This window comes from Pleurodeles waltl, chromosome 2_2 (assembly GCF_031143425.1).
Source record: "Pleurodeles waltl isolate 20211129_DDA chromosome 2_2, aPleWal1.hap1.20221129, whole genome shotgun sequence".
NCBI classification, from domain to species: domain Eukaryota; kingdom Metazoa; phylum Chordata; class Amphibia; order Caudata; family Salamandridae; genus Pleurodeles; species Pleurodeles waltl.
In genome coordinates, this window is record NC_090439.1 from 497892856 (window position 1) to 497920658 (window position 27803).

At 46.1% G+C, this 27803-nt stretch overlaps 1 protein-coding gene across 2 annotated transcripts in view; it reads left to right on the plus strand.

Moving 5' to 3' along the window:
• The window catches only part of THOC1 (THO complex subunit 1), a 467835-nt gene that overhangs the window by 312576 nt on the left and 127456 nt on the right, over positions 1-27803 (plus strand). For both annotated transcript variants that reach the window (XM_069219988.1, XM_069219989.1), the window contains exon 17: positions 6842-6907. In XM_069219988.1, the coding sequence (XP_069076089.1) occupies positions 6842-6907 (66 nt within the window). The remainder of the gene's footprint in view (positions 1-6841; positions 6908-27803) is intronic.

A 27803-nucleotide genomic window follows, 5' to 3' on the forward strand; every position in this document is an offset into this window, starting at 1 on the left:
AAATCGATTCACCCACTTCTGCATTTCTAAACAGCTGAACCCATTTAAGGTTTCTATCCAGGATATACTTTTACATCTTTTCCACCTTCAACGCAGGTCTAGCTTTCATCTCTGTGTCTTCACTTAGCGACTCTAGCTGCCTACACATAGAACAGGATTTTTTTGAATATTCCTGTAATAAAGGTATTCATGGAGGGTCTCAAGCGAGTTATACCCCCTACCCCCACCCCCCTAAGCGTGATACACCCTCCCAAGAACACCACCTGCACCCCCTTGGAACCTTAATGTAGTATTGACCTGACTGATGGTGTACCCTTTTTGAACCACTTATTTCATGCCCCTGCAATTCCTTTCATGGAAAGCTGCATTTATGCTCGCCCCCGTCAGCGTGGGACACACATCGCCGTCTAGCGCCCCTGATCTGTTATCTGCTGTAGATACTCCACCTGTTGTGGGGCTTATCCATCTGCCGCTGTAATTCTGATCAGTCAGCTGCCCCCCACACACCGTCCTTCTCTTCTCCTTCCACCCCCTGGTTCTGTAACTTGCCTGAAATACTGGTGGTCAATTTGTAAGATTTTCTCCTTCAATGCCGACAGACGTCCATGTATGTGTGGTGAGGGACTGGACTTCTTTTTGCTCTGGCTGGATGTGCTTATATTGCTCCCCGATCTATTTTCCTCCTTTCCGTAATTGTACGCACACACTTTCCTGCATTGCTGAAGTTTCCCCTTGTAAAGAGACTCATACATCTTGTGTACTGTTGCATTGCTATTGCTATTGTAACATGTCAATGTCATACACAGTTGAGACAATGGCACTGTTTTCAGAATATTTAATAAAAACAAGTTTATAAAATGGAAACTTACATTAACTTTACTCTGAAAAATTAGTGAACTGCAGGCCCTTACTATCGCAGAGCCATTTATACAGGTTCACAGGGATAGAGTGGTCCTTATGACAAACCCTAGGTTCTTTCCTAAGGTTGTATAACTTTTTCATGTCAATCAAGCTATTGAGCTGCCTGTTTTTCTCCACAGTCTGATACAGTAGTGTAAAGATCGTTGCATACCCTAGATATTAAAGGGCTCTCATGTACTACATTGATGGGACTAAATGTTCTTGATGGACGCTCAACTCTTTGTTGCTTTTGCTAAACCTTGTAGGGGCCAACCTACCTCAAATACATGCCTTGCATTTTTAAATATATTCAGACCACTTATACAAAGGCTATAAGTGTACTTCCTATACCCCTTAAGACTCACTCCTTATATAAATAAGGAAGTCACTATAGCTTTCCTAGATCACACTCTTTTAGCAGATATCTGCAAAACTGCTACTTGGTCAACGCCACACACGTTCACAAAACATTTTTGTGTGGACACAGTCCGCCAGCAAGCTCTGTTTGGCCAAACTGTATTAAGAGGAATGTTACAACCATATGCACTGTTTGCTCCTTAGCCACTACAAGGATGAAACAGTTTTGCAGTAAAAGCAAAGCATATGTATCAACAGCTACACGTAACATGAACGAAAAATGTTACCTATCCTGTAGGCCACTAACTGTAATGTGTAGTGCTGTAGATTTGCATGTATCACCCTATGCCACGAAAGTAGGTAGTGGTAGCATGTTTCTTACAATGAAAGCACATTTATTCTTCAGTACAAATCCCAGGGAGCATACCTTCTCCTCTCAACACTACTGTTTCACTTTTCACCCGACAAGTGAAAAACAATCTGTGGGTGAAGTCGATGCCCATGCACCTTGTTACACTAAGGGCTCACAACATCTCGTGACTCTACGTTTCTTCGAAGAAAAAACACTTAAAATGTCTGAGCCCAACACGAGATTGCAGGAGTATGCAAGGCAAGTAAATCTACAGCACTACATGATAAGAAGAGATTCTTAGAGGGTAGTACAATGTTCCTTGTGTCATAAAGGCTGAATACATAAGGAAAGCTCTCTTGCCACATGTGTCAAAAGGGATTATTGTGAATGATCTACATTCAGACTGCATTTATTGCATTCCCCCGCAGCATAAACTGAAAGGCTGTAAAACCTTCCACAATTTTTGGTTGAAAACCCTGAAAAACAGAACGGCGCCTTGTCGGCTGGAAGCAAAAAAAGGCACACCAGACACTTCAAAAGAAGTTAAAAAGGCACAGGAAAGACCACCCAATGGCTGAAAATGTATCCACAAATTGTCATTTGGGAGGGGTGTTCTCTTGTAAGACATTGTAAAAAACTGTCAAAAAACAGGAAAGTTACTCATCATCTGATGAGGAAAGGTATAATCCAGAAACAAAAACTCTTAACAGACCATTGATGACAGTCCAGTCGTGTTCTCTCAATTACCCATTCAGCTGTTTCACCTATGCACGATCTACGGTTGACAGTCCCATTGGAGACTCCCAACGATTGGTGCTCCATCTGCACAGATGTAAGTCTGTTCTTCAAGGTTTCCGCATCCTACTACTCGCATGGAAGTTTCACGGCCCTGCCTCAGTCATATCCAGTACAACCTTCACTTGCTCCTTCTGTCAACACCACTGCTGCCAACTCCACCACAAACGTTGCATCTACTTCAGGTGTGTTTATTAGGGGTAAAACGATTCTTCCATGTTTTGGAGAAAGAAGTGCTCTTAGTACATCTTAGGGCAACTGCTAATGAGTGAGATGACTACTTCACTGTGGCAGCAAGCACACATACTCCTCGTTGTGCTGACTCTCCTCTTAACAATAGTGATAGTGCCTTTTTCCATTAATTCATGGAAAGGGCATTAAAAAAAAGTTAAATTATCAGCCACTGTGACTGAAATTTGCTTCCTTTTTTTTTTTTTTTTTAAAGAGGCATCTACATCATCAGTGACTGTGATCTGTCACATCTGGAAAAGGGGTGTAAAGAAATATTAGCAGCGGTTCCTAAACTGGACACAAAAGTACATAGCCCGAGCAAACTCACCATCATTCGTCTTTGGGCAGCCAGATTCTGATTCGGTTTTGTGATGCAACCTGCATAGCACAGTCCCTGGCACCAATTTTGGCTCTGGGCAGCGCATCCTAACATGGATGGTTGGAAGACAGACAATTTTGGAAAAATGGGTATCCCCTTGTTAGCAACATCAATTAAGATCACAAATTCAAAGACAGTTGTTGACAGGTACAATAATCAAATTTAGACACATATGGTCCCATACATTTACCTGCTGCCAGAATGAAAGAAAGAAGAAAGCTTTCAACATTCTGAGAAGGCAGGAATGCTTCTATGACTGTAAATGGGCCAGTACTGGTTTCAGTTAACAGCAGGCTCTGTTGTTCCAGGATGGCTGTTCTGTCTTTTAAATCACAAGAATATCACAGAATTTTAGATGTGCCTTTTGGTGGCCGCCACCTCTTTGGAAGACATGTGGACAAGCCCTTCAAGCCATCAAATCTGACTCAGAGTATTTTCACTTGGGGTGCTAGAGTAGTGACTCTAACCTCTGTGGCACAAGAGACAGAAGAATCGCTTGCAGCAAGCTGCAGATTCTGCGGACATGCGAGTATATGGCTAAATCTACAGGATGCATCCTTCTACATGACCATTCATCCTGAATATCACACATTTTCTAGGTAGACTGGTGGCATTATCAATTCAAAGTTCTTTCCTTTTGTCTCAAGTTTGCAACACAGACATTCAGAAAGTGCATGGGCCAGTGTCATCCTTCATACTACAAAAAGGATCTTTAATCTTTTGGTATAGGGATGATTGACTAATCAAGAGATCAAACTTTGGTAAGCAGACACATCTTTGAAGGAATGTCTGCAGCTAATTGGTAGTCCTGCCTGGATCTGCCCATCAACATGGCAAGTTTGATCCTCTGCCTGCATCAGTCCAATTTCTAAAGTCCCCCCTCAACACCAGGGGTTGCAAAGCTTTTTCATCAGAGGAAAGAACAGTGTGTCTTCAGTCATCTTGCCCGACAGACCCAAAAACTGGCAACAAACTGTTCAAGTTGATGCTGAGCATGATAACTTGAATTCCAGTGGTATCTTTCTGCAGGCTGTCACGCTACCTCTGTCTGGACTAGATTCACAGGAGCACAGTGTCCCACACACCTTGAGTTAACAGCTGTGTGAACCAGGTTCAGACCGCAAACCTTCCCAAGGCTTTTGGGATAGGATTTTGGAGGGGTCACTGGGGAATATATCCTACGGGAATTATGTCAGATTTGTTTCAAATTTATATTTTTCTGCCTCTACCTGTGTCTGCGATAGCATTGCCCTGAGACTCCACTGATGTATTCAGACCAATCTAGCTTTGGGCAAGGATAGGACTAGCATGAGGAAAATTAAGACCTTGCTTAGCACTGTCACAAGCATACAACGAAGATCAAAAACAACTGACACCTTTAACTCATATTTCTCGTAGTTCTACTTATTAAGTTATTTCTTTAAACTCTTGTTAGGCTTCAACTCTGGTAAATTTTTGGTCCTATGTTCATTTCTAATTGTTCAGAAACTCTTGAAATGAGAATACACACACAGTCTCACATAAGGGGAACAGACCTACATGCATACCTGCTTAAACTCTTCACAGGTGTTACGTCAGTTATTGAACCGTCCACTACTGAACCACTTTATTATCTTGTTCTCCTTGCAGGAAAATCTTGGATTTCGGTCTTTTCAGTTTGGCCATTGTTGTTTATTGTTTTTTCTCTACTTGAATTTCACTACACCCCAACTAGTGCTAGATTCCAAAGATCTCTTCCCCAAAAGATTTCCAGCTGTTAAAGTCTTGTGCAAAGTCCACTACTCTGTCTCACACACTTCCTTGTAACAGGTTCTCAAAGTTTACTTTACAAATCAAAGAGGGGCCTTAGATCCCTTTTTAGAAATGTCCTACTTACTTTAGAATGTCCAGGTTCTTCGATCCTCACTGTGGATCTGCATTCACTAGCAGCGTTTTTTTGTTTTTTTGTTTTAATGGGGGAGTCGCACCACAGGCTGGGAGCTTCTTCCCACCGTAGACTGCAATGATGGCCACCTCTGCCACCTTACAATGGGGCACAGTTTACTCAGGCCACCACTGGAAGTGCCAGAGTGTCTAAGGCCGCAACTTGGACCACACACACAATGTCCTGACTCCTGTGTCAAGCAAGGCCTGTAGTTGTCCCCCTGAGAAGTGTCCTGCTGGTAATCTTGGGGGACAGGGGATGTGTCCTGAGACACAGAGAAGACTTGAATGTTTAGTGACACCACATGACCAGATATTTTGATTATCCAATCCGAGTCCCAGCTATGGCTGTACATAATCTGCATTTGCATAATTACACCAAATAAGAATCTGTCATTTAACGCTATATTGTAGCGCAAAATACATCCTTGTGTTAATTTTTAGGGCAAGAATGCATTAGGAGCACTGCACAAGTCGCTTGTGTTCTGTTCTGTTCTTGTGTTTTTCCTGTACATGTTTACGATGGCATTTGCAGTACATTTTTACTATGAATGGCACATAATTATACAAAGTAGCATGATGGAGCAAATTTGGGAATTTTGCATTGCAAGCGTAAAACAGAATTCCTGAAATGACGTTGGTGTAATTTATATTTTGCCCAAGCCTCATCCAAAATCAAAACTGCCTTTACTTAGTAATTGGAGCGATCAGCTATCACAAAAGGTTAACACTTTCAGCTGTAAATAGCCTACTTTTCATGACATCTGATGTGTTGCTGCTGGGCATGGGTGTCCACTTTTAAGAGATGAAAGTGATTGGATTGTATATACTAAACTGCTTGCTATTCAGATACAAGCATGTGAAGATACAATACTGAGAAGTAAGTTATTTATCTGTTTATCTACAGTTCCCCAGTTTTGCTATGTTTCATAGATTCACATGCATCGCTCAACCTTCTCTTTCAAAGGATTATTTTTTCATGATAGTGCAATGGAAGTCAGTTTGATAGCCCCTGGGACATTGGCATTCAGTGCACTCTCACCTCACTGGCTCGATTTCAGGTTTTATTGAATTAGTTTGTGCTATAAAGTGACTTTGCTTTTATTGTTTTCAATGCAAGTTATTTGATACTACTATTAAAAGGTTACTGTGGGGCTCCCAGCTCGGCCACTGGGAATGGTTCAGGCATGTGAATTGGTCAAAGAAATTTACTGGTAACTGCATTTCCATGTAAGTAACAGTTTTTGAATTGCCTCTTCCTGATGAAAGATAGAATTTGATTTCCATGGTTTTCTACTGAAGTTTGATAGTAGGTGTTTTTTGCACACCATTTATGAAAGTTTGCAGTTTCTGTAGGATACCTTTTTGATTGGCTGCTGTTCATAAACAGTTCCTGGTGTATATGATTAACAGTCAGCTGTTTAGAGCATAATTTCAGAACTAACCTCTTGTTATGTCGTCTGTGAAGAACTCCCTAAAACTTTCGATTTTAAGGAAACTAGGGCAGAACATGCTTTTTAGAATGTAATAAATTTTACAAAACGAACTATAAAACAAAAAAAAATACATTTCAATAATGGAAGCAAAATATCAACCAAGTCACATTCAGTACCATTTTTGTTAAGCTAATGAACACACAATTCAGATTATGTAATTTAAAATATACACGTCTACAAGCAAAACTAACTTACATTGTATATATATATATATATATATATATATATATATATATATATATATATATATATATATATCCTACTGGAAATAAATGCAGTCTAACAAATGTAATTGTGATTGTACAATCTTGTCCTTTTTTGTGGAGGACTCATTACATTATTAAAATTCACGATTTTGTCTTACTTGTGTATCGCTAGTGACATGTTACTCGTATTTTCTTTTTGTAGTGAAGAGTTAACTAGGCTTTGGAATCTTTGTCCAGACAACATGGAGGCCTGTAAACTGGAAAGCAGGTGAGTGACTAATAGTACACCTCGATAAATATTTAGTTTTAAATGCTCAACAGTGTTGAATTTTGTGTGGGGGGGGGCGAAATCGGGGCGAGGCTCAAGGGCCCCATTGACACTGGAGAGTGTCAGCTGAAGAGAGATGCACAGCTCAAATAACATTGCCTGACTAGCGGCACGGTGCACCAAGATGGAGGAGGCCTCGTTGCCTCCGCACTGCAGCTGCTGCCGGAGAGCAGCAAAGCGGTGCACATGATCCACTAGAGGCACAAGGAAGACCCTTGATAGTGGGACAAAGAGCCCCCCTCCCCACCCACCCCTGTACAGCCGCCGTACCACAGCACACAGGCAACAATAGAGGTGGGGCTCGTAATGCGGTGCACCAAAAGAAACAAAGGGCAAGACTGCACTGTGTCTGTATGGAGCCAGTCCCTTCGGGGGAAAGAAAGCACCTGGGGCCCTGAGGGGAGAGACTTAGGGGGCAGGGCGTGGAGCTGAGATGGAGTAATTGGGCCTCCAGTTTGAGACCCGGAGGACAGAGTAGATGAGGGCCCCCTGACGGGGACAAAATTAAGACTGAGGAGTGAGGAAGTGGAGTCACACAACAGTACACAGTACCTACCCCGATTGGGACATGGACACTTGGGGGAACAGCTCTTGATGCCTGTAAAGAAATGGCTCCCTGTTGCAGTTACCCCCCACTTTTTGCCTGATACTGATGCTAACTTGACTGAGAAGTGTGCTGGGACCCTGCTAACCAGGCCCCAGCACCAGTGTTCTTTCACCTAAAATGTGCCATTGTTTCCACAATTGGCACAACCCTGGCAGCCAGGTAAGTCCCTTGTAACTGGTACCCCTGGTACCAAGGGCCCTGATGCCAGGGAAGGTCTCTAAGGGCTGTAGCATGTCTTATGCCACCCTGGGGACCCCTCACTCAGCACAGACACACTGCTTGCCAGCTTGTGTGTGCTGGTGGGGAGAAAATGACTAAGTCGACATGGCACTCCCCTCAGGGTGTCATGCCAACCTCACACTGCCTGTGGCATAGGTGAGTCACCCCTCTAGCAGGCCTTACAGCCCTAAGGCAGGGTGCACTATACCACAGGTGAGGGCATATGTGCATGAGCACTATGCCCCTACAGTGTCTAAGCAAAACCTTAGACATTGTAAGTGCAGGGTAGCCATAAGAGTATATGGGCTGGGAGTCTGTCAAAAACGAACTCCACAGCTCCATAATGGCTACACTGAAAACTGGGAAGTTTGGTATCAAACTTCTCAGAATAATAAACCCACACTGATGCCAGTGTTGGATTTATTACAAAATGCACACAGAGTGCATCTTAGAGATGCCCCCTGTATTTTACCCAATTGTTCAGTGCAGGACTGACTGGTCTGTGCCAGCCTGCTGCTGAGAGACGAGTTTCTGACCCCATGTGGTGAGGGCCTTTGTGCTCTCTGAGGACAGAAACAAAAGCCTGCTCTGGGTGGAGGTGCTTAACACCTCCCCCCTGCAGGAACTGTAACACCTAGCAGTGAGCCTCAAAGGCTCAGGCTTCGTGTTACAATGCCCCAGGGCACTCCAGCTAGTGGAGATGCCCGCCCCCTGGACACAGCCCCCACTTTTGGCGGCAAGTCCAGGAGAGATAATGAGAAAAACAAGGAGGAGTCACTGGCCAGTCAGGACAGCCCCTAAGGTGCCCTGAGCTGAAGTGACTCTGACTTTTAGGAATCCTCCATCTTGCAGATGGAGGATCCCCCCAATAGGGATAGGAATGTGACCCCCTCCCCTTGGGAGGAGGCACAAAGAGGGTGTACCCACCCTCAGGGCCATTGGCTACTAACCCCCCAGACCTAAACACGCCCTTAAATGTAGTATTTAAGGGCTCCCCAGAACCTAAGAATTTAGATTCCTGCAACTTACAGAAGAAGAGGACTGCTGAGCTGAAAAACCCCTGCCGAAGAAGAAAGAAGACACCAACTGCTTTGGCCCCAGTCCTACCGGCCTGTCTCCTGCCTTCTGAAGAAAACTGCTCCAGCGACGCTTTCCCCAGGACCAGCGACCTCTGAATCCTCAGAGGACTGCCCTGCTTCCAAGAGACCAAGAAACTCACGAGAACAGCGGCCCTGTTCAACAAAGACTGCAACTTTGTATCCAGAGGAGCAGATTTAAAGACCCCCTGCAATCCCCGCAAGAAGCGTGAGACTTGCAACACTGCACCCGGCGACACCGACTCGACTGGTGAAGAAACAACTCTACAGGGAGGACCCCCAGGCGACTCCGAGACTGTGAGTAACCAAAGTTGTCCCCCCTGAGCCTCCACAGCGACGCCTGCAGAGGGAATCCCGAGACTCCCCCTGACCGCGACTGCCTGACTCTGAAATCCCGACGCCTGGAAAAGACCCCGCAGCCCCCAGGACCTGAAGGATCGGAACTCCAGTGCAGGAGTGACCCCCAGGAGGCCCTCTCCCTTGCCCAGGTGGTGGCTACCCGAGGAGCCCTCCCCTTGCCTGCCTGCACCGCTGAAGAGACCCCTTGGTCTCTCATTGAAAACAATTGTAAACCTGACGCGTGTTTGCACACTGCACCCGGCCGCCCCCGCGCTGCTGAGGGCGTACTTTTTGTGCTGACTTGTGTCCCGTCCCCCCCCCCCTCCCCCACCCCTGTGCCCTACTAAACCCCCCTGGTCTGCCCTCCGAAGACGCGGGTACTTACCTGCTGGCTGACTGGAACCGGGGCACCCCCTTACCTCCATTGAAGCCTATGTGTTTTGGGCACCTCTGTGACCTCTGCACCTGACCGGCCCTGATCTTCTGGTGTGGTAACTTTGGGGTTGCTCTGAACCCCCAACGGTGGGCTACCTTGGACCCCAATCTGAACCCCATAGGTGGTTTACTTACCTGCAAGAACTAACATTACTTTACCTCCCCCAGGAACTGTGAAAATTGCACTGTGTCCACTTTTAAAACAGCTAAATGTGTTTTATGTAAAAAGTATATATGCTATTGTGATTATTCAAAGTTCCTAAAGTACTTACCTGCAATACCTTTCAAAAGAGATATTACATGTAGAATTTGAACCTGTGGTTCTTAAAATAAACTAAGAAAATATATGTTCGATGGCATCTGTCGCTGTAGATACGCATGTTTTGCAATAGCTCGCCATCTGGTGTTGGGCCGGAGTGTTACAAGTTGTTTTTCTTCGAAGAAGTCTTTCGAGTCACGGGACCGAGTGACTCCTCCTTTTGTCTCCATTGCGCATGGGCGTCGACTCCATCTTCGATTGTTTTTTTTCCGCCATCGGGTTCGGACGTGTTCCTGTCGCTCCGAGTTTCGGAACGGAAAGATAGCTAATTTCGGAAGATTTTCGTCGGTATTGTTGCGTTCGGGATCGGCGTAGTTAGATTCAACACCGCATCGAAGATCGAAGAGCTCCGGTGCCCTTCGGGGTAGTTTTTCGATCCCCCGTCGGGGCCTGGTCGGCCCGAGCGCGTGCTGAAGAATGCCGATGGAACGGACCCCATTCCGTTTCTGCCCCAAATGCCACAATAAATACCCCTATACAGACCAACACTTGGTCTGTAACCTGTGCCTGTCACCCGAGCACAGTGAAGACACCTGCGAGGCCTGTCGTGCGTTCCGGTCCCGAAAAACACTCTGAGACCGTCGAGCCAGAAGACTTCAGATGGCGTCCGCGCCGACAGCCCACCGAGAGTTCGAGGAACAAGAAGAGGAAGGTACCTTCTCGATCCAAGAATCGGACTCCGAAGGATTCGACGATACACAAACCGTGAGTAAGACGTCGAAAACCACACAGAGGAAGATTTACAAGGCCCAGGGGACGCCACTGCCATCAGGCCATGGCTCCACCCATAAATTCGGTGACCGAACGTCGGCACCGAAAAAGGCCCAAACAGTGCCGAGATCGTCCGACTCCGGTCGAGACACCGGCACGCAGCCTTCTCGGGACCGAGAAAGTGCTAGAGACAAGCCTCGACAACGAGATGCCGGTGTGGACACGGCTCGACGCCGAGACAGCGGCACCGAAGAAGATCGACGCCGAGAGTTTTCGGCCCCGAAAAAGAAAAAAAGTCACCTCGGAGCCGAAAAAACACGCAGACAGGGTTTTGGTGCCGAAACAAACTGCAAGCGACCCAGCTTCAGGCTCTTATACAGAAGAGCACTCGCTAACCTCCCAAATGCAAAAGCATAGGTTTGAGGAAGAGCTACAATCAACTGATGTGGACCATACGCAAAAGCGTATTTTCATACAGCAGGGGACAGGAAAAATAAGCACCCTTCCCCCCATTAGAAGAAAGAGAAGGTTGGAGTTCCAAACTGAACAGACACCACAACCAAAAGTGGTGAAAAGAGTTACCCCACCACCCTCTCCTCCGCCCGTGATTAACGTCTCGCCAGCACAAACTCCATCACACTCCCCAGCTCACACCACCATAAGCCAGGGTGACCAAGATCAAGACGCATGGGACCTATACGACGCCCCAGTGTCAGATAACAGTCCGGAGGCATACCCTATGAAGCCATCTCCACCAGAGGACAGCACCGCGTATTCTCAAGTGGTGGCTAGAGCAGCACAATTTCACAACGTAAGCCTCCACTCAGAACAGGTCGAGGATGATTTTTTATTCAACACACTCTCCTCCACCCACAGCTCATACCAAAGCCTGCCTATGCTCCCTGGTATGCTCCGGCACGCAAAAGAAATCTTTAAGGAGCCGGTCAAAAGTAGGGCAATCACACCAAGGGTGGAAAAAAAGTATAAGGCGCCTCCTACAGACCCGGTTTACATCACTACACAGCTGCCACCAGACTCTGTCGTTGTAGGAGCAGCTAGGAAAAGGGCCAACTCCCACACATCTGGAGATGCACCACCCCCAGATAAAGAAAGCCGCAAGTTCGATGCAGCTGGTAAGAGAGTCGCAGCACAAGCTGCAAACCAGTGGCGCATCGCGAACTCCCAGGCACTACTTGCGCGCTATGACAGAGCCCACTGGGACGAGATGCAACATCTCATTGAACATCTGCCCAAGGACTTACAAAATAGGGCAAAACAAGTGGTTGAGGAGGGACAGACCATTTCCAACAACCAGATCCGCTCCTCCATGGACGCTGCAGATACAGCTGCACGGACAATTAATACATCTGTAACTATCAGAAGGCATGCATGGCTCCGAACGTCTGGATTTAAACCAGAGATTCAACAAGCAGTTCTCAATATGCCGTTTAACGAAAAAGAACTGTTCGGTCCAGAAGTGGACACAGCGATTGAGAAACTCAAAAAAGATACGGACACTGCCAAAGCCATGGGCGCACTCTACTCCCCGCAGAGCAGAGGGAATTACAGCACATTCCGTAAACCACCCTTTCGAGGGGGGTTTCGGGGTCAGAGCACACAAGCCAGCACCTCACAAGCAACACCGTCCAGTTACCAGGGACAGTATAGAGGAGGTTTTCGGGGACAATATAGAGGAGGGCAATTCCCTAGGAATAGAGGAAGATTTCAGAGCCCCAAAACCCCTACTACTAAACAGTGACTCACATGTCACTCACCCCCTCCACACAACACCAGTGGGGGGAAGAATAAGTCATTATTACAAAGCATGGGAGGAAATCACTACAGACACTTGGGTTCTAGCAATTATCCAACATGGTTATTGCATAGAATTTCTACAATTCCCTCCAAACATACCACCAAAAGCACAAAAATTGACAACACACCATTCCAATCTCCTGGAGATAGAAGTGCAGGCACTATTGCAAAAGAATGCAATCGAATTAGTGCCAAACACACAAATAAACACAGGAGTTTACTCACTGTACTTTCTAATACCAAAGAAGGACAAAACGCTGAGACCAATCCTAGACCTCAGAGTAGTGAACACTTTCATCAAATGGGACCACTTTCACATGGTCACACTACAAGAAGTATTGCCATTGCTAAAACTACACGACTACATGGCAACTTTAGACCTCAAGGATGCTTATTTCCATATACCAATACACCCATCGCACAGGAAATACCTAAGGTTTGTATTCAAAGGAATACATTACCAATTCAAGGTACTGCCTTTCGGATTAACAACCGCACCAAGAGTCTTTACCAAATGTCTAGCGGTAGTCGCTGCACACATAAGAAGGCAGCAAATACATGTGTTCCCATATCTAGACGACTGGCTAATCAAGGCCCATTCGTTAATAGAGTGCTCAAATCACACAAATCATATCATACAAACCCTCTTCAAACTAGGGTTCACCGTCAATTTCACAAAATCCAAAATTCTACCGCGCAAGGTACAACAATACCTGGGAGCCATAATAGACCCATCAAAAGGAGTAGCCACTCCAAGTCCACAAAGAATTCAAAATTTCAACACCATCATACAACGCATGTATCCAACACAAAGGATACAAGCAAAGATGGTACTACAACTCCTAGGCATGATGTCTTCATGCATAGCCATTGTCCCAAACGCAAGACTGCACATGAGGCCCTTACAACAGTGCCTAGCATCACAATGGTCACAAGCACAGGGTCACCTTCTAGATCTGGTGTTAATAGACCGCCAAACTTACCTGTCGCTTCTGTGGTGGAACAACATAAATTTAAACAAGGGGCGGCCTTTCCAAGACCCAGTGCCACAATACGTAATAACAACAGATGCTTCCGTGACAGGGTGGGGAGCACACCTCGATCAACACAGCATACAAGGACAATGGAACGTACATCAAACAAAACTGCATATAAATCACCTAGAACTTCTAGCAGTTTTTCAAGCACTAAAAGCTTTCCAACCAATAATAGTTCACAAATACATTCTCGTCAAAACAGACAACATGACAACAATGTATTATCTAAACAAGCAAGGGGGACGCATTCCACGCAGTTAAGCCTGCTAGCACAAAAGATTTGGCGTTGGGCAATTCACAACCAAATTCGCCTAATAGCACAATTTATACCAGGGATCCAAAATCAACTCGCAGACAATCTCTCTCGAGATCACCAACAGGTCCACGAATGGGAAATTCACCCCCAAATTCTGAACACTTATTTCAAACTCTGGGGAACACCTCAGATAGACTTGTTTGCGACAAAGGAGAACGCAAAATGCCAAAACTTCGCATCCAGATACCCACACAAACAGTCCCAAGGCAATGCCCTATGGATGAACTGGTTAGGGATATTTGCTTACGCTTTTCCTCCTCTCCCTCTCCTTCCTTACCTGGTAAACAAACTCAGTCAAAACAAACTCAAACTCATATTAATAGCACCAACTTGGGCAAGGCAACCCTGGTACACAACGCTGCTAGACCTATCAGTAGTACCCTGCATCAAATTACCCAACAGGCCAGATCTGTTGACACAGCACAACCAAAAGATCAGACACCCAGATCCAGCATCGCTGAATCTAGCAATCTGGCTCCTGAAATCCTAGAATTCGGGCACTTACAACTTACCCAAGAATGTATGGAAGTCATAAAACAAGCCAGAAGGCCATCCACCAGGCACTGCTATGCAAGTAAATGGAAGAGGTTTGTTTGCTACTGCCATATTAATCAAATACAACCATTACACACAACTCCAGAACATGTAGTGGGTTACTTGCTTCACTTACAAAAATCTAACCTGGCTTTCTCTTCCATTAAAATACACCTTGCAGCAATATCTGCATACCTGCAGACTACCTATTCAACTTCCCTATATAAGATACCAGTCATTAAAGCATTCATGGAGGGCCTTAGGAGAATTATACCACCAAGAACACCACCTGTTCCTTCATGGAACCTAAATGTTGTCCTAACTAGACTTATGGGTCCACCTTTTGAACCCATGCACTCCTGCGAAATACAGTTCCTAACCTGGAAGGTGGCATTTCTCATTGCCATTACTTCCCTAAGAAGAGTAAGCGAGATTCAGGCGTTTACAATACAGGAACCTTTTATACAACTACACAAGAATAAGGTCGTCCTAAGGACCAATCCTAAATTTTTGCCAAAGGTTATTTCACCGTTCCATCTAAATCAAACAGTGGAACTTCCAGTGTTCTTTCCACAGCCAGATACCGTAGCTGAAAGGGCACTACATACATTAGATGTCAAAAGAGCATTGATGTATTACATTGACAGAACAAAAAACATCAGAAAGACTAAACAACTATTTATTGCATTTCAAAAACCTCATGCAGGAAACCCAATATCAAAACAAGGTATAGCCAGATGGATAGTTAAATGCATCCAAATCTGCTACCTTAAAGCAAAACGACAGCTGCCCATTACACCAAGGGCACACTCAACCAGAAAGAAAGGTGCTACCATGGCCTTTCTAGGAAACATCCCAATGCAAGAAATATGTAAGGCAGCCACATGGTCTACGCCTCACACATTCACCAAGCACTACTGTGTAGACGTGTTATCCGCACAACAAGCCACAGTAGGTCAAGCCGTATTAAGAACATTATTTCAGACTACTTCCACTCCTACAGGCTGATCCACCGCTTTTGGGGAGATAACTGCTTACTAGTCTATGCAAAACATGCGTATCTACAGCGACAGATGCCATCGAACTGAAAATGTCACTTACCCAGTGTACATCTGTTCGTGGCATCAGTCGCAGTAGATTCGCATGTGCCCACCCGCCTCCCCGGGAGCCTGTAGCAGTTTGGAAGTTACCTTCAACTATTTATATATGTATCATCTCAACCTTAAATAGGTGCATACTTACTCACTCCATTGCATGGGCACTATTACTACAATTCAACTCCTACCTCACCCTCTGCGGGGAAAAACAATCGAAGATGGAGTCGACGCCCATGCGCAATGGAGACAAAAGGAGGATTCACTCGGTCCCTTGACTCGAAAGACTTCTTCGAAGAAAAACAACTTGTAACACTCCGGCCCAACACCAGATGGCGAGCTATTGCAAAACATGCGAATCTACTGCGACTGATGCCACGAACAGATGTACACTGGGTAAGTGACATTTTCATTTTCTATACAAAAACCTATTGGCTTGGAATTGTCTGAGTGTGTGTTCCTCATTTATTGCCTGTGTGTATGTACAACAAATGCTTAACACTACTCCTTTGATAAGCCTACTGCTCGACCACACTACCACAAAATAGAGCATTAGTATTATCTCTTTTTGCCACTATCTTACCTCTAAGGGGAACCCTTGGACTCTGTGCATACTATTCCTTACTTTGAAATAGTGCATACAGAGCCAACTTCCTACAATGCTGCAACTAGAAAGCTAAAAAAGAGAGTGCAGAAGGCACCCCTGACAGGGACTAGAGAGATTGGAGAAATACCCATCTTCGCTTAAAGTCAGCCTTGCGTACACAGTACAAGCCATTTCATCGAACATGAAACATGGGCACCATGGACGACCAGTAAATCCCATGCCAATAACAAACTTTAGCGGCAATGAAGCAGGCATAGTAAATCCAAAAACAGCTAAACCACTCAAAATGGAGGAAACATCGTAGCAGAGGTGAGGAAAACACATCAGCAGCAATGGCAATTGACCAGAACCTGCAGGCGGATACACCAGTCATTCTGGCACCCATAAAAGATTCCAAAACGACCATAGAGCAGGAAATAGGCTCAGTGGCACAGGACATACCTCTCTTGTGGGCCAGCCGCAGGAAACTAGTGGAGAGAGTGATGGAGGTGGAATCCACCCTGGCCAAGGCCCGAACTGAGATTTGACCACACCTCCCGAATACAGGCACTGGAAAAAGAGAAGGCTATCCTAAGGGGAAAAATCAACGATGCAGAAGGAAGGTCTCACTGCAATAATATTCTACTGATAAGAATATCTGAGCAAAAGCAGTGCCCAGCATGGAACTATTTCTGGTGGATTGGCCGTCGTCCGTGGTGCTGGGAGGCAAAACATCAAACTGGTTCACAGTAGAACGTACCCATAGGGGCCCAGGCAGACCACCAAAACCTGGAGTGCACCCCAGACCATTGTGGCCAGCGACAATGAGCATCCTTTATAAGGGTTAAGCAGCCCCTAAGACAACTGGAACTCCTATATGCCCTGTTATACCCTGCATAACTTAAGGTAATTGAGAAAGGAACATCTAATTTCTTTGAAATAGCAGCGGAGGTGTGGGACTGGCTGTAAAAACACTGGCCCCCACATCCGGATGATAGGCTAACCACTCCATTCGAGATGGCAGGAACGAAAGACGCTGCAGAAACCAGAAAAGCACTGCTGGGTCCCTACTAGTGACCAAGCTGAATTTGAACAGGCTAAAGTAGTGGCTGAAATTCTGCGCAACCAGTCCCTTGATTCTTTCAACCAATGGCAACCCTATAGAGAGAGAAAGAGGGAGGAGGAAAGAGAACTCAGAGTCTGGAGAACCAGATGAAGAAACGCCACCGCCAAAAGTCACACCAATGACATCTGAGGAGATTATCTGCAAGATAAACACACAACCCATGGACACCAAAACGACATGTGGGTGGGTTCCATAAAGGCGGCTTGTACCCAACCCAAAGTTTCACCACAGAACCACTCCCCGCTCGTTGCATTGCAGCTAAACAGTACAGCATACAATTGTTAACATTTCAGAAATGAACAGTGGACGTACCCTGAATTGGGGTGGCAGTCATTCCATAGACTGCAGCATGGTCAGGTAGGGTGGGGAGGGAGATGGGGAAATGTTTGTAAATTGATAAGAATACCAAGAGGCATAAGGCTTATGAGGGAAATACACAATCCGCGGGGTGGTAAGGGACAAAGGAACGGACCTAAAACAATGAAAATTATAGCACACACAAACTGAAGATCATGACTGTCACCAGATTAGGGAGTAAAATCAAGAGAGGCCTAGTGACCAAATCGCTGACGAGATACACCGTAGACATAGTTTTCCTTCATTCGGGAAACACACATGAAGGGTAACTACTGAGAGATACTGAACAGGGCAGTGAGTCATTCTTAATATACCACGGGCTTCAGGGGAGTGGCTGTCGTGATTAGGAAAGCGTTAGCTTTTCATATATCCAGAATATGGACAGATGACTTGGGACACTGCACAGCAGCACCGGGAGGGGGAAACAATAGCACTCTTAAAATCTGTCCTGCCAGGGCTACAAACTGATATATTACAACATCTGGGCCCACATACCCAGAACGTCAACAGGCTGTGACTATATTCGGAGGGGATTTCAATAGGATGTTAGACGCGCACTTAGAGCCACTGTCAAACCGGCATTTCAACCTCTAGCCACCAAACCTGATTCCGTCATGCGAGCCCTGGCAATCAGGAAAATTTGGAGACCATTAGGTGGGGGACACACATGGGCTACTTCTACTATTCAGGAGTGCACAACACTCACTCTCATATAGACAACTTCACTTTGTCCTCAACCCTACAAGGATTCACAGAGGCAGAGTACAAAGCAAGGAGAATATCCAATCACTCACCACTAAGCATTCAATTTGAAACTCAGAAGCCACGAGAAAAGGAGGAGTAGAAAATGGCTGCATTGTGCCTGACCAACAAAAAAAAGAAGCGAGTGCCTTCACAAAGCCACCAAACATTATTATAAAGATAACACTGAAATAGTCAGGGACGCAGCCACTCAGATACCTATAAAGCCACAGTATGTAGGGTAATAGTATCGGGGGAAATGGGCGTCAAAAGGAAGAGAGAAAGGCAATACGAGGCAGCGGAAAGGGAACTCTTAGATGTAAAGGCAAAATAGATACTTGACCCTCAGAAATAATGACTGCATTACATTAAAATATGAGGAACACTGTTCAATAGCAACAAACTGGGTCAAATTAAGATAGGTTGCAAAGCAAAACCGCATCTATAAAGCCAGGGATTAGGCGGGGAAAATCCTGCATGGCATACTAGTAGGGAACCAGATAGGAACCATATACGATAAATAATAACCCCAGACTGCCCTACAGTTCAGGCAGTGAGGTCATTGTGGCTGCAGTGCCAGCTCATATGCAGAAATTCTACACATGAGGCTGCAATTATCTGAAACAGACCTACAAGATTTTGTCCAAGACTGCCCCTTCAGACGGGTTGCGAGTCATAGGGAATTGGAACTAGACGAAAATTTAACAAGAGAGGTAACACTAGCTGTACATTGAGGTATGCCACAAAGGAATGCTCCCTAGAGACCTAGAACCGCAACAATTGTATCCCTGCCCAAAATAGGGATGCTCAGGGATGGATGGGATTCATACCGGCCAATACTGCTCTTCAATTCAGACACAAAATACTAGCCAAAGGTGTAGCAAACAGACTGTGAGGGGAGTGATCCTTGATCTGGTGCACCCAGACCAGAATGGATTCATGCCCCACAGCCACAGTACTCGATCTCTGCCTATAAAATACCATTGCAGCTGCGACAGGACTTGACATGCATTGGCTGTAGTATCACTAGATGTGAAAAATGCATTCAACTCCGTTAAATGGCCCTTTCTATTTGAGCTCCTGAACAAACTATTATATACCAACACCAGGGTAGGGCTCAAGTAAATGGGATCCAGTCTCGGGAATGGCTGATAAAGAAGGACTCTCACGGCAAGGCTGTCCCCTATCGCTTATGTTACTTGCCCTTGTTATAGAGGCCCTGGTCGAATAGATGTGGGTAGAGGCCCTGTATTAGGATGGAGATGGGAAACCACGTGGAAGGAATGGATAATGCTAAATGTGGACAATATCCATCTATAGCTAGCAGACCCAGATGTATCCCTAACAAGAGTATGCAAGATGTTTGCGATATATATAAAATACTCTGGACTTGGCATAAGTTGGGAGTAGTGCCACGTATTTTTGATGGATGATTCGATACTGCTAGGGCACCTACCCATGCCACTAAAGATTGTAGTTCACCTCTTCAAATGCCTTAGATAGTGGATATCCAAAGATGAAAGAACACATGAAGACAATCTGGCCCAACTACATAGCAGGCTAGAAATAGATATAAAACACTGGAAGGCACTACAGCTCTTGCTGATGGGCTGCGCTGCGTTTTTTTTAAAATTGATTCACGTAATAATAAAGAACAGTCCATATGCACTACTTACTTTTTTCCAAACTAAAAATATTTTACTAAGATCTCTGATTTGGCTATACGACCCATCACAAACAGTACTCCCAGTCATCCAACACTCTGTATACAAAGGGGGTATATCACTACCAAACATTCAAAAACATTATAAGGTAGCCCAAATCAGGACAGTAAACAAATGAGCATAAGCCCCACTGGACGAGACTGCAAACCGAATAGACTGAGCAGCACTGGGTGAGAAACGTTTTCTCCACATCCTGTGTGGCAGCAAGCTGACGACGGACGCATTGCCAGCGATGGCAGCAATAACTTCCATTTGGTGCAGGCTACAGAGAGAAATGGAATTGGAAACAAGATTGACACCTCTTGGAAAGCACTCTTTTTGGCATGGTTAGCCCCCGTTTTTGCCTTTGATCTGATGTGATTTCAGCTGAAAGTGCACTGGGTTCCTGCTAACCAGGTCTCCCAGTGCCAGAGCTTACCTTAAAATGGGCAGTTGTTTCTCTCAATTGGCACAACCTTTGGCACCACCTTTAGTACCATCTGAGAGTCCCTAGTAAATGGTACCACTGGTACTTAGGGCCTTGGATACTAAAAGTCCCTAAGGGCTCCAGCCCCAATTGTGCCACCCTCGGGGACTTCGCACCAAACGCACACAGTACAGCCAGCACAGGTTGTATGTCTTGGAGCACACAAAAGTGAAAACATGACCTGTCACACATGGCCGTTTGCCAGGTCCCCTACCACTGTATGTGATGGTTGAACGTCACACCAACAGAAGGCCTTCAACCCTAAGGCAGGGTGCATTATATCATATGCGGGGACATATCTGCATGAGCAGATATGCCCTCCCTATGTCTTTGTCGATTCTTAGACATAGTAAGTGGATCGGGAAACCATTTTGAGTACATGTGCTGGAGACTGGTCATTACAAGTTCCTGAGCTGCCCGCACCTCTATCGACAGTCGCAACAGAGTGACTCGTCCTGCGAACTCGAGAACTACCAAAAACTCAGGTAGCCTGCCAGCACTACAAAACCACCACCAGTCTCCCTTGAAGTAGAGGAGCTTCTTCCTTGCAGTCACCTCCAAGCAGAGTCCGGTCCACCATTTGCATCTCCCCGGCCCTGACCAACGCTGCAGACGAGGCGGTACCTGTGCTCTGGCTATCCTGGAGACACTCTGACATTCCCCTCCCCACCCCTAGATCCATGCAGCACCAGTCCCCGGGGTACCGTACACCCTCCATCAAGCACCAACAGTGAAAGTCCTGCTGGGATTCTCTCTTCACCAAGGCCAAGCAGTCTTCGAGGGACATCATCATCACTGAGACTCACTTCGTGAGTAGCCCAGCTGTCCTGATTTTCCCATGCCAACTGGTTGTCCCTGACCATTGGGAGTGCCTTTGCACAGAGCCCAGCCATCCCTATCAACTCTGCACCCAAACCGCTCTGCCCAGGTCCTGCAGAACCAGCTCTGCTCCCTTGCTGTAAGATCCCTTGACACCTAAGTCCGCATTTGTGAACTCTCAGACTTGTCCCCCATTTGCAGCCTGTTTCCAGGTGCCCCTCTTTTCCGTAGCACCCAGCTACCACCTCACCAACACCCTGCTCCCAGTAGAATTTGGGGAGCTCCCGATGAACTGCTGGTAGTACCTTGGACCTTGGGCCTCTGCATCTCTAAACACAGAACGCGAACCCCTGAAACCGACTGTTCTTACCTGTATGCATTATTGACTTTTCATTCCATAGGATTGCATTGTGCATAAAGGCGCATAGGTTTGAACTCTTTAATTACCTGTAATAATGAAAAACGTACTTACTCTTTTATGAAGTTCTTGGTTTCCAAACATATGTAAAAATTGGTCTCAGATTTATTCTTTGAGTGTGTCCAATTTATTGCCTCTGTGACTACAACAAATGCTTTTGATTGCTGTCTGAGAAGCCTAACTGCTCACCCACACTACCACAAAAGAGAGTGTTAGTATTATCTACTTTTGCCTCTGTCAACCAATTGGGGATCCACTGGACTCTGCACAGTGTACTTCTTTTTAGTGCCACCTTCCTACAACAGCCTAGACCCCACCTATGACTAGGCACAAAACTTAACCATATGAATAAATTACCAGGTTTCAGAAAGGTGGGACATAGCTGGCCTCTCCACACTTAATAACATATGGGACACAAATGTTATTATACCGCACGTACAATACACTAATGATAAGCACACAGGGTGAACTAGATAGATTGCAGAAACACTGGCACACAGATATTTAAAAGTTAAACGATGATGACTGGAGGAATGCGCTGCAGTTCCCACAATTAGTTATACAAGCATGCTTTTGCCTAATCCAACTAAAATATTACACAGGGTATACTATACTAGGGTACTCCCACATAAAATAGGTAGGGCGGGAGACAATAAGTGTCTATGTGCATGTGGTCGGTAAAGCTCTTTCATACGTACGTTATGGGACTTCCCGAAACTCCATCTATTCTGGGAAAGGGTAGGGAACAGACTAGAGAAAGCAGCTGTGACACAGATAGAAGGGCAGACACCCCTAGTACTGCTGAGAATATGGTGGAATTCAGATATAACACTGTACAAGAAATTCCTCATCAACCTAGGTTTCCTACTGGCAAAATGATAAATTGTGTAGAAATGGGGGACGGGGGGCTTAGAACACATCACATTCACAAATACAGGATTGGTTGAAGTAAATGAATGTATGCCAGGCCAAGGTAAAACTGGTATATGAGGGCAGAGGATGCATCAAAAAGGTTGGCCCTTTAAGGTTTAAAGTTGTGGATATAATGTGAAGTGGTACCTGAATTGCATGGAATAGGTAATCATAGCTGGCAAGACCTCACCCTAACGGGAAAGATGTACAGGAACCATATACTCACCTCGGTTGAGTGGAATAAATGTGCATGTATCACAACGTATGGTTATTTCTCTGTTCTGTTGTTGATGTATATTCAAACTCAAAATATTATACAAAAAAACCACACACAAGAAAAACAGTATTGAATGATACCATGTGACTTTTTTTGACAAAAAGTAATGGCAAATAAACTGAATGAAGCTCTGTGTCTGCAGCTATCTTTGAGTAGGATTCTGGAGATTGTAAAGATCTGTAGCAGTTTGTGACAAATATGGGTCTGTGAGACTGCACCAGATGCTGACCAAAAGCTGTTGGTAAAAGACGGACTATATCAATCAAATGTTGAGCAACAGTACACAAGCCCCTCACGGAATGACCAAACAATTGAAGTTGCAAGAAGAGTAGTTACTGGGATTTCTGATTGAGTCACACACCATGCATTAAAGATGGAAGGCAGGAATTGACTGCTTATGTGAATTGAAGTAGATTTCAGACCAGTGTTTGATTTGAGCTATAGTGGGTAGCAATATTCCTGCTATAAAGATTGGTGCACCTCCAGAAGTAATAGATAGAGCTTTTTAATACATGCTATAATTGAGGCCTACTGCAGTTATGTGCCCGAAGCACTTTTAGAGCACTTATGCACCTCCTATGGTTTATAGTCCTCTTTCTCCCAGAATGTTCTGCATCTTTATTGATTCTTGCAGAAAAAGCCATTCACATGATCCACGCAGACATCAGTGTCCAGGTTGGAGCCACCATTCAAACCCACAGAGTGCAAAAATCTCACACCCTTGGCAATTTGTTCACATTCCCTGAACTACTGTTGAGAGTTCTGAAGGATGGGGCTCTGAAAACCTGGGATTTCTCTGGAGCTCAGCAAGCTTTACCTAAAGTTTTCTTTCTGGTGCAGGAATTGTGTGATATTGCTTTTATGTACATTAACATATAGATGAATTCCATTAATTCACACAGGAACTGCATCCACTGATGATGTGACTGGTGAACTCTGTATTCTTAATCACCTGCATTTCAAATGTTGAACAAATATCAACCAGTGTGTCTACGACATGGATAGTTTCCTTTTTATTGACTCTGTATTAATTTCGTGCCTTGCTCATAACATGCATTCATTACGTCCTATTGCTGTTTAGTTTAAGCCTTCGATCACTAGCCAAGCCAACTCTGATTCAGATATGCCATGTTGGAAAATGGGTTATTGGTAAGGGCAGGTAAGTACCTACACTTAGCAATAGGCCACTAACCTCCACGTAGGTCCAGTTAGGTCTCAGTAAATTAAACCCAGCTCAACCCTTGGTAGCTTGGCAACGAGCGACAAGGCTTAACTTAGGAGACAAAGCGTAAAGCATTCAAATATCCCAAAACAGTAATTAAATAAAACACAGGAAACAGTTTAAAATTCAAAAATCAATTTATAAAACTAATTATATTTTTAACTTTAAAATTACACCAAAACCAATAAAATCGGATAAAGGGAACTGGAGATATGAGTTTTTAAAGAATTAATGATTTCTGATTGATACACCTACCTGTGGATTCCTCACCAAACAAATTCTCCCCTCGCGCCAGCCTCGACGGAAATTTCTTCTAGCTCTGCACGTTGACGATGACGTCACAATCACCCGACGCCACGTGATGTCATCCAGGCAATAAGAAGCCCTCGTCGACGTGCAGACGTCCGTTCCCTTTTTTCCGTGCCCGAATAATGGTTGTTTCTTCGAGGCTCACAGGGAGCTACTGTTACCAACTGACGGTTACGATGTCGCAGCCTAGAAAATCCGGCTTTAAACCTTGTAACCAATGCGGGGGTCGGATGTCGGTTACCGACCCCCACGATAACTGCCTCTGGTGCCTTAGTTCAGATCACGAGATCGAGGCGTGCGTTTTGTGCCAACGCATGAACCCTAAGGCGCCAAAGAAAGAGAGGCGAAGTTATTCTTGGCTCTATCCAAGAAGAAGAAAGAGAGGCGTCATAGGAGGGAGTCTTCGTCGAGATCCTCGAGGTCTCGCCACCATCATAGTGGCTCTCGGCGCCGATCAAGCAAGGGTCGGTCCAGGTCTAGATCGGCTTCTCCTTCGACTCGGCGTCGTCCGACGTGGGAGATAAGCCCGACTGTCACCCCTCCTCCTCCGACGTCACCGGGGTCGGTCTTTGAGGTCAGAGGCCTGAAGGTTCTCCTGGCCAGAAGTTACCCGGACCCTCTTCGGCAGCTTTGCCGGCGCCGGTGCAGCAACAACAGTACCTGGCTTTCCCGACTCCGGGATCGGATCCTGCAGCGTTTTTGAACGCTATGTTTAACATCTTTGCTTCCATGGCGCCGGGTGGAAGTCACGCAGGTCCGTCAGGTCCTTTGGCCTACGATTTGGGTGCTCCAGCGTCTTTCAAGTCGGCGCCGTTCACCCCGTTTATGTCTACTGCGTCTGAAGCGGCGCCGATGCCTACGACGTCGGCCAGCATGGCTACACCTGTTACGGCGCCGGTGGATTCACCTCGGATCCCATCGACGTCTAGGATCGCTGTGGAGCCGGAGCCTCCGGCTTCGGACGGATCCGAGGCTCGGCGCCGACGGAGGTCTTCGGCGTCGGCTGACGCCTTGTCGACTCCAGGCTTGGAGTCCAGACTTAGATCAAGGCGCCTGACCCTCCGTCTCTTGGAAGAAGAAGAGTACGCAAGGCAACACCTGGAGGAAGGAGAAGTTGTTGAGCCCTCAGGTGACTTCCAGGGTCTAGACTCAGCTAGCGGCCTGGACACTACCCCGGAGTGGGATCTAGCTTCTCCTGGAGAGATCACAGAGGAGTCAGCTACGTTCCATAAGGTCATTCGTAAAGCTGCGGATTTTTTGGATATTACTCTTCCCACCGCGGAGGTTAAGAGAAATTTGTTGACTGAGGTCCTCCATCCGACATCTGCTTCTGCTGAGCCTCTTCTTCCATTCAATGAGGCTCTGCTGGACCCTATAAAGGATATTTGGATGAAGCCTGTATCCACCGCTGCAGTCAACAGGGCGGTGGCTCTCGTTACAGGACGGCGCCTGGGGATCCAGTGTTTCTCTCCAGGCAACCAACTCCGGAGAGCCTTGTGGTCCCAGCATCATGTTCCTCCAGATCCTCTCCTGGCTCGTTTCCTGGGGTTCCTGCTGATAGAGAGTCGAAAAAGATGGACCATACTGCTAAAAAGACTTTCATCATGCAGTATGGCCCTGAAATCTTCTAACGCCACATGTATACTGGGACGTTACATACATGCCCTTATGGAAGAGGCAAAGGGCCATCCTAATGTATCACAGGAGATGCTGCAACTCTTTTCGGATGCTCAAGCGGCTGCGACGCAAGTCATCCAGTCTGGTTTGGACACTTCGGACTCTGTGGCTAGGGCTATGGGCACGACCATAGTCTCTAGAAGGCAGTCTTCGCTCAGATCATCTGGCTTCTCGACGGACGTGCAGGCTACGCTCCTTAATCTCCCGTTTGATGGGGAAAGGCTCTTCGGTTCTAAGGCTGACTCTGCCTTAGAACGCTTTAAAGAGAGCAGAGCAACAGCTAGATCCTTGGGACTCCAGACGTCGGCCTCATCCACCTTTAGAGGCTTTCGCAGATTTAAAGGTTTTGGTTGTGCTTCCTTTCGAGGAAGACTGCAAGGACCACAACAAACTGCTTCTACCCTGCCCTACAGATCCTTCAGGGGCAGGGGCAGAGTCCGTACGAGAGGAGCCACCTTGCAGCACTCTGCCTCTTCCTCGGGAGGGGTGCAGCAAGGAAAGCAGCCGTAGTCCTCCAACATTCCCTGTCCATTCGTCTCCAGTAGGGGGGAGACTTTCCCTTTTTCTTCCAATGTGGGAGGTCATAACATCAGACTCCTGGGTCATCGACATTGTGAAGAAGGGGTATGCTCTTCCCTTTCGAGAATTTCCTCCCACCCTCCCTCCCCGCCCATCCTTCTGTTCGGAAGATCATCTTCTCCTGTTACAGCAGGAGGTATTATCCCTATTACAAAAAGGTGCAATAGAGTTGGTTCCCGAGCAAAAGAGGGGTCACGGGTGCTATTCAAGATACTTTCTGATTCCCAAAAAGGATGGTCGGCTAAGACCAATTTTAGACTTGAGGATTTTGAATTGGTTCCTCAAACAGGAAAAGTTCAAAATGCTGACCCTCTCACAGGTTCTTTTGGCGTTGAACGAAGGGGACTGGATGGTGTCGGTCGATTTGCAGGACGCGTATTTTCATATTCCGATCCTCAGATCGCACAAAGTATCTCCGTTTTGTGGTGGGATCACAACATTATCAGTTTGCGGTCCTCCCGTTTGGTCTTACTTCAGCACCTCGAGTCTTCACGAAGGTGATGGCGGTGGTAGCGGCAGAGCTCAGAAGAAAGGGGATCACTGGGTTTTCAGTCAGTGTACCCAAGTCTCACCTGGAGCCCTCTCAACGCCTCCTGTTCATAGGGGCAGTATTGGACACGACATTGAATCGGGCCTTTCCTCCGCCACAGCGGGTTCAGGACATACAGGCTTTGATTCCAATGTTTCGAAATGGAGCGGTAGTTCCAATCCTCAAAGTCCTTCGTTTGCTCAGTCTGTTTGCCTCTTGCATACTGTTGGTCACTCATGCACGCTGGCACATGAGGGCTCTCCAGTGGTGCGTCCGCAGGCAGTGGTTTCAGCACAAAGGGGATCTCGAGGACTCGATAAAGATCTCCAGAGACACTGCAGTGGATCTTCAATGGTGGGCAGCGGTCGACAACCTGTCTCAAGAAAAGCCTTTCTCGCTACCCCCACCAGTGGCCTCAGTGGTAACGGATGCTTCCACTCTAGGGTGGGGAGCTCATCTGGGGACCTGGAGATCAAAGGCCTTTGGTCTCCAGTAGAACAGAAATTACACATCAATCTGTTGGAATTGCAGGCAGTACGGCTGGCACTCAAGGCCTTCCTCCCTTTTATTT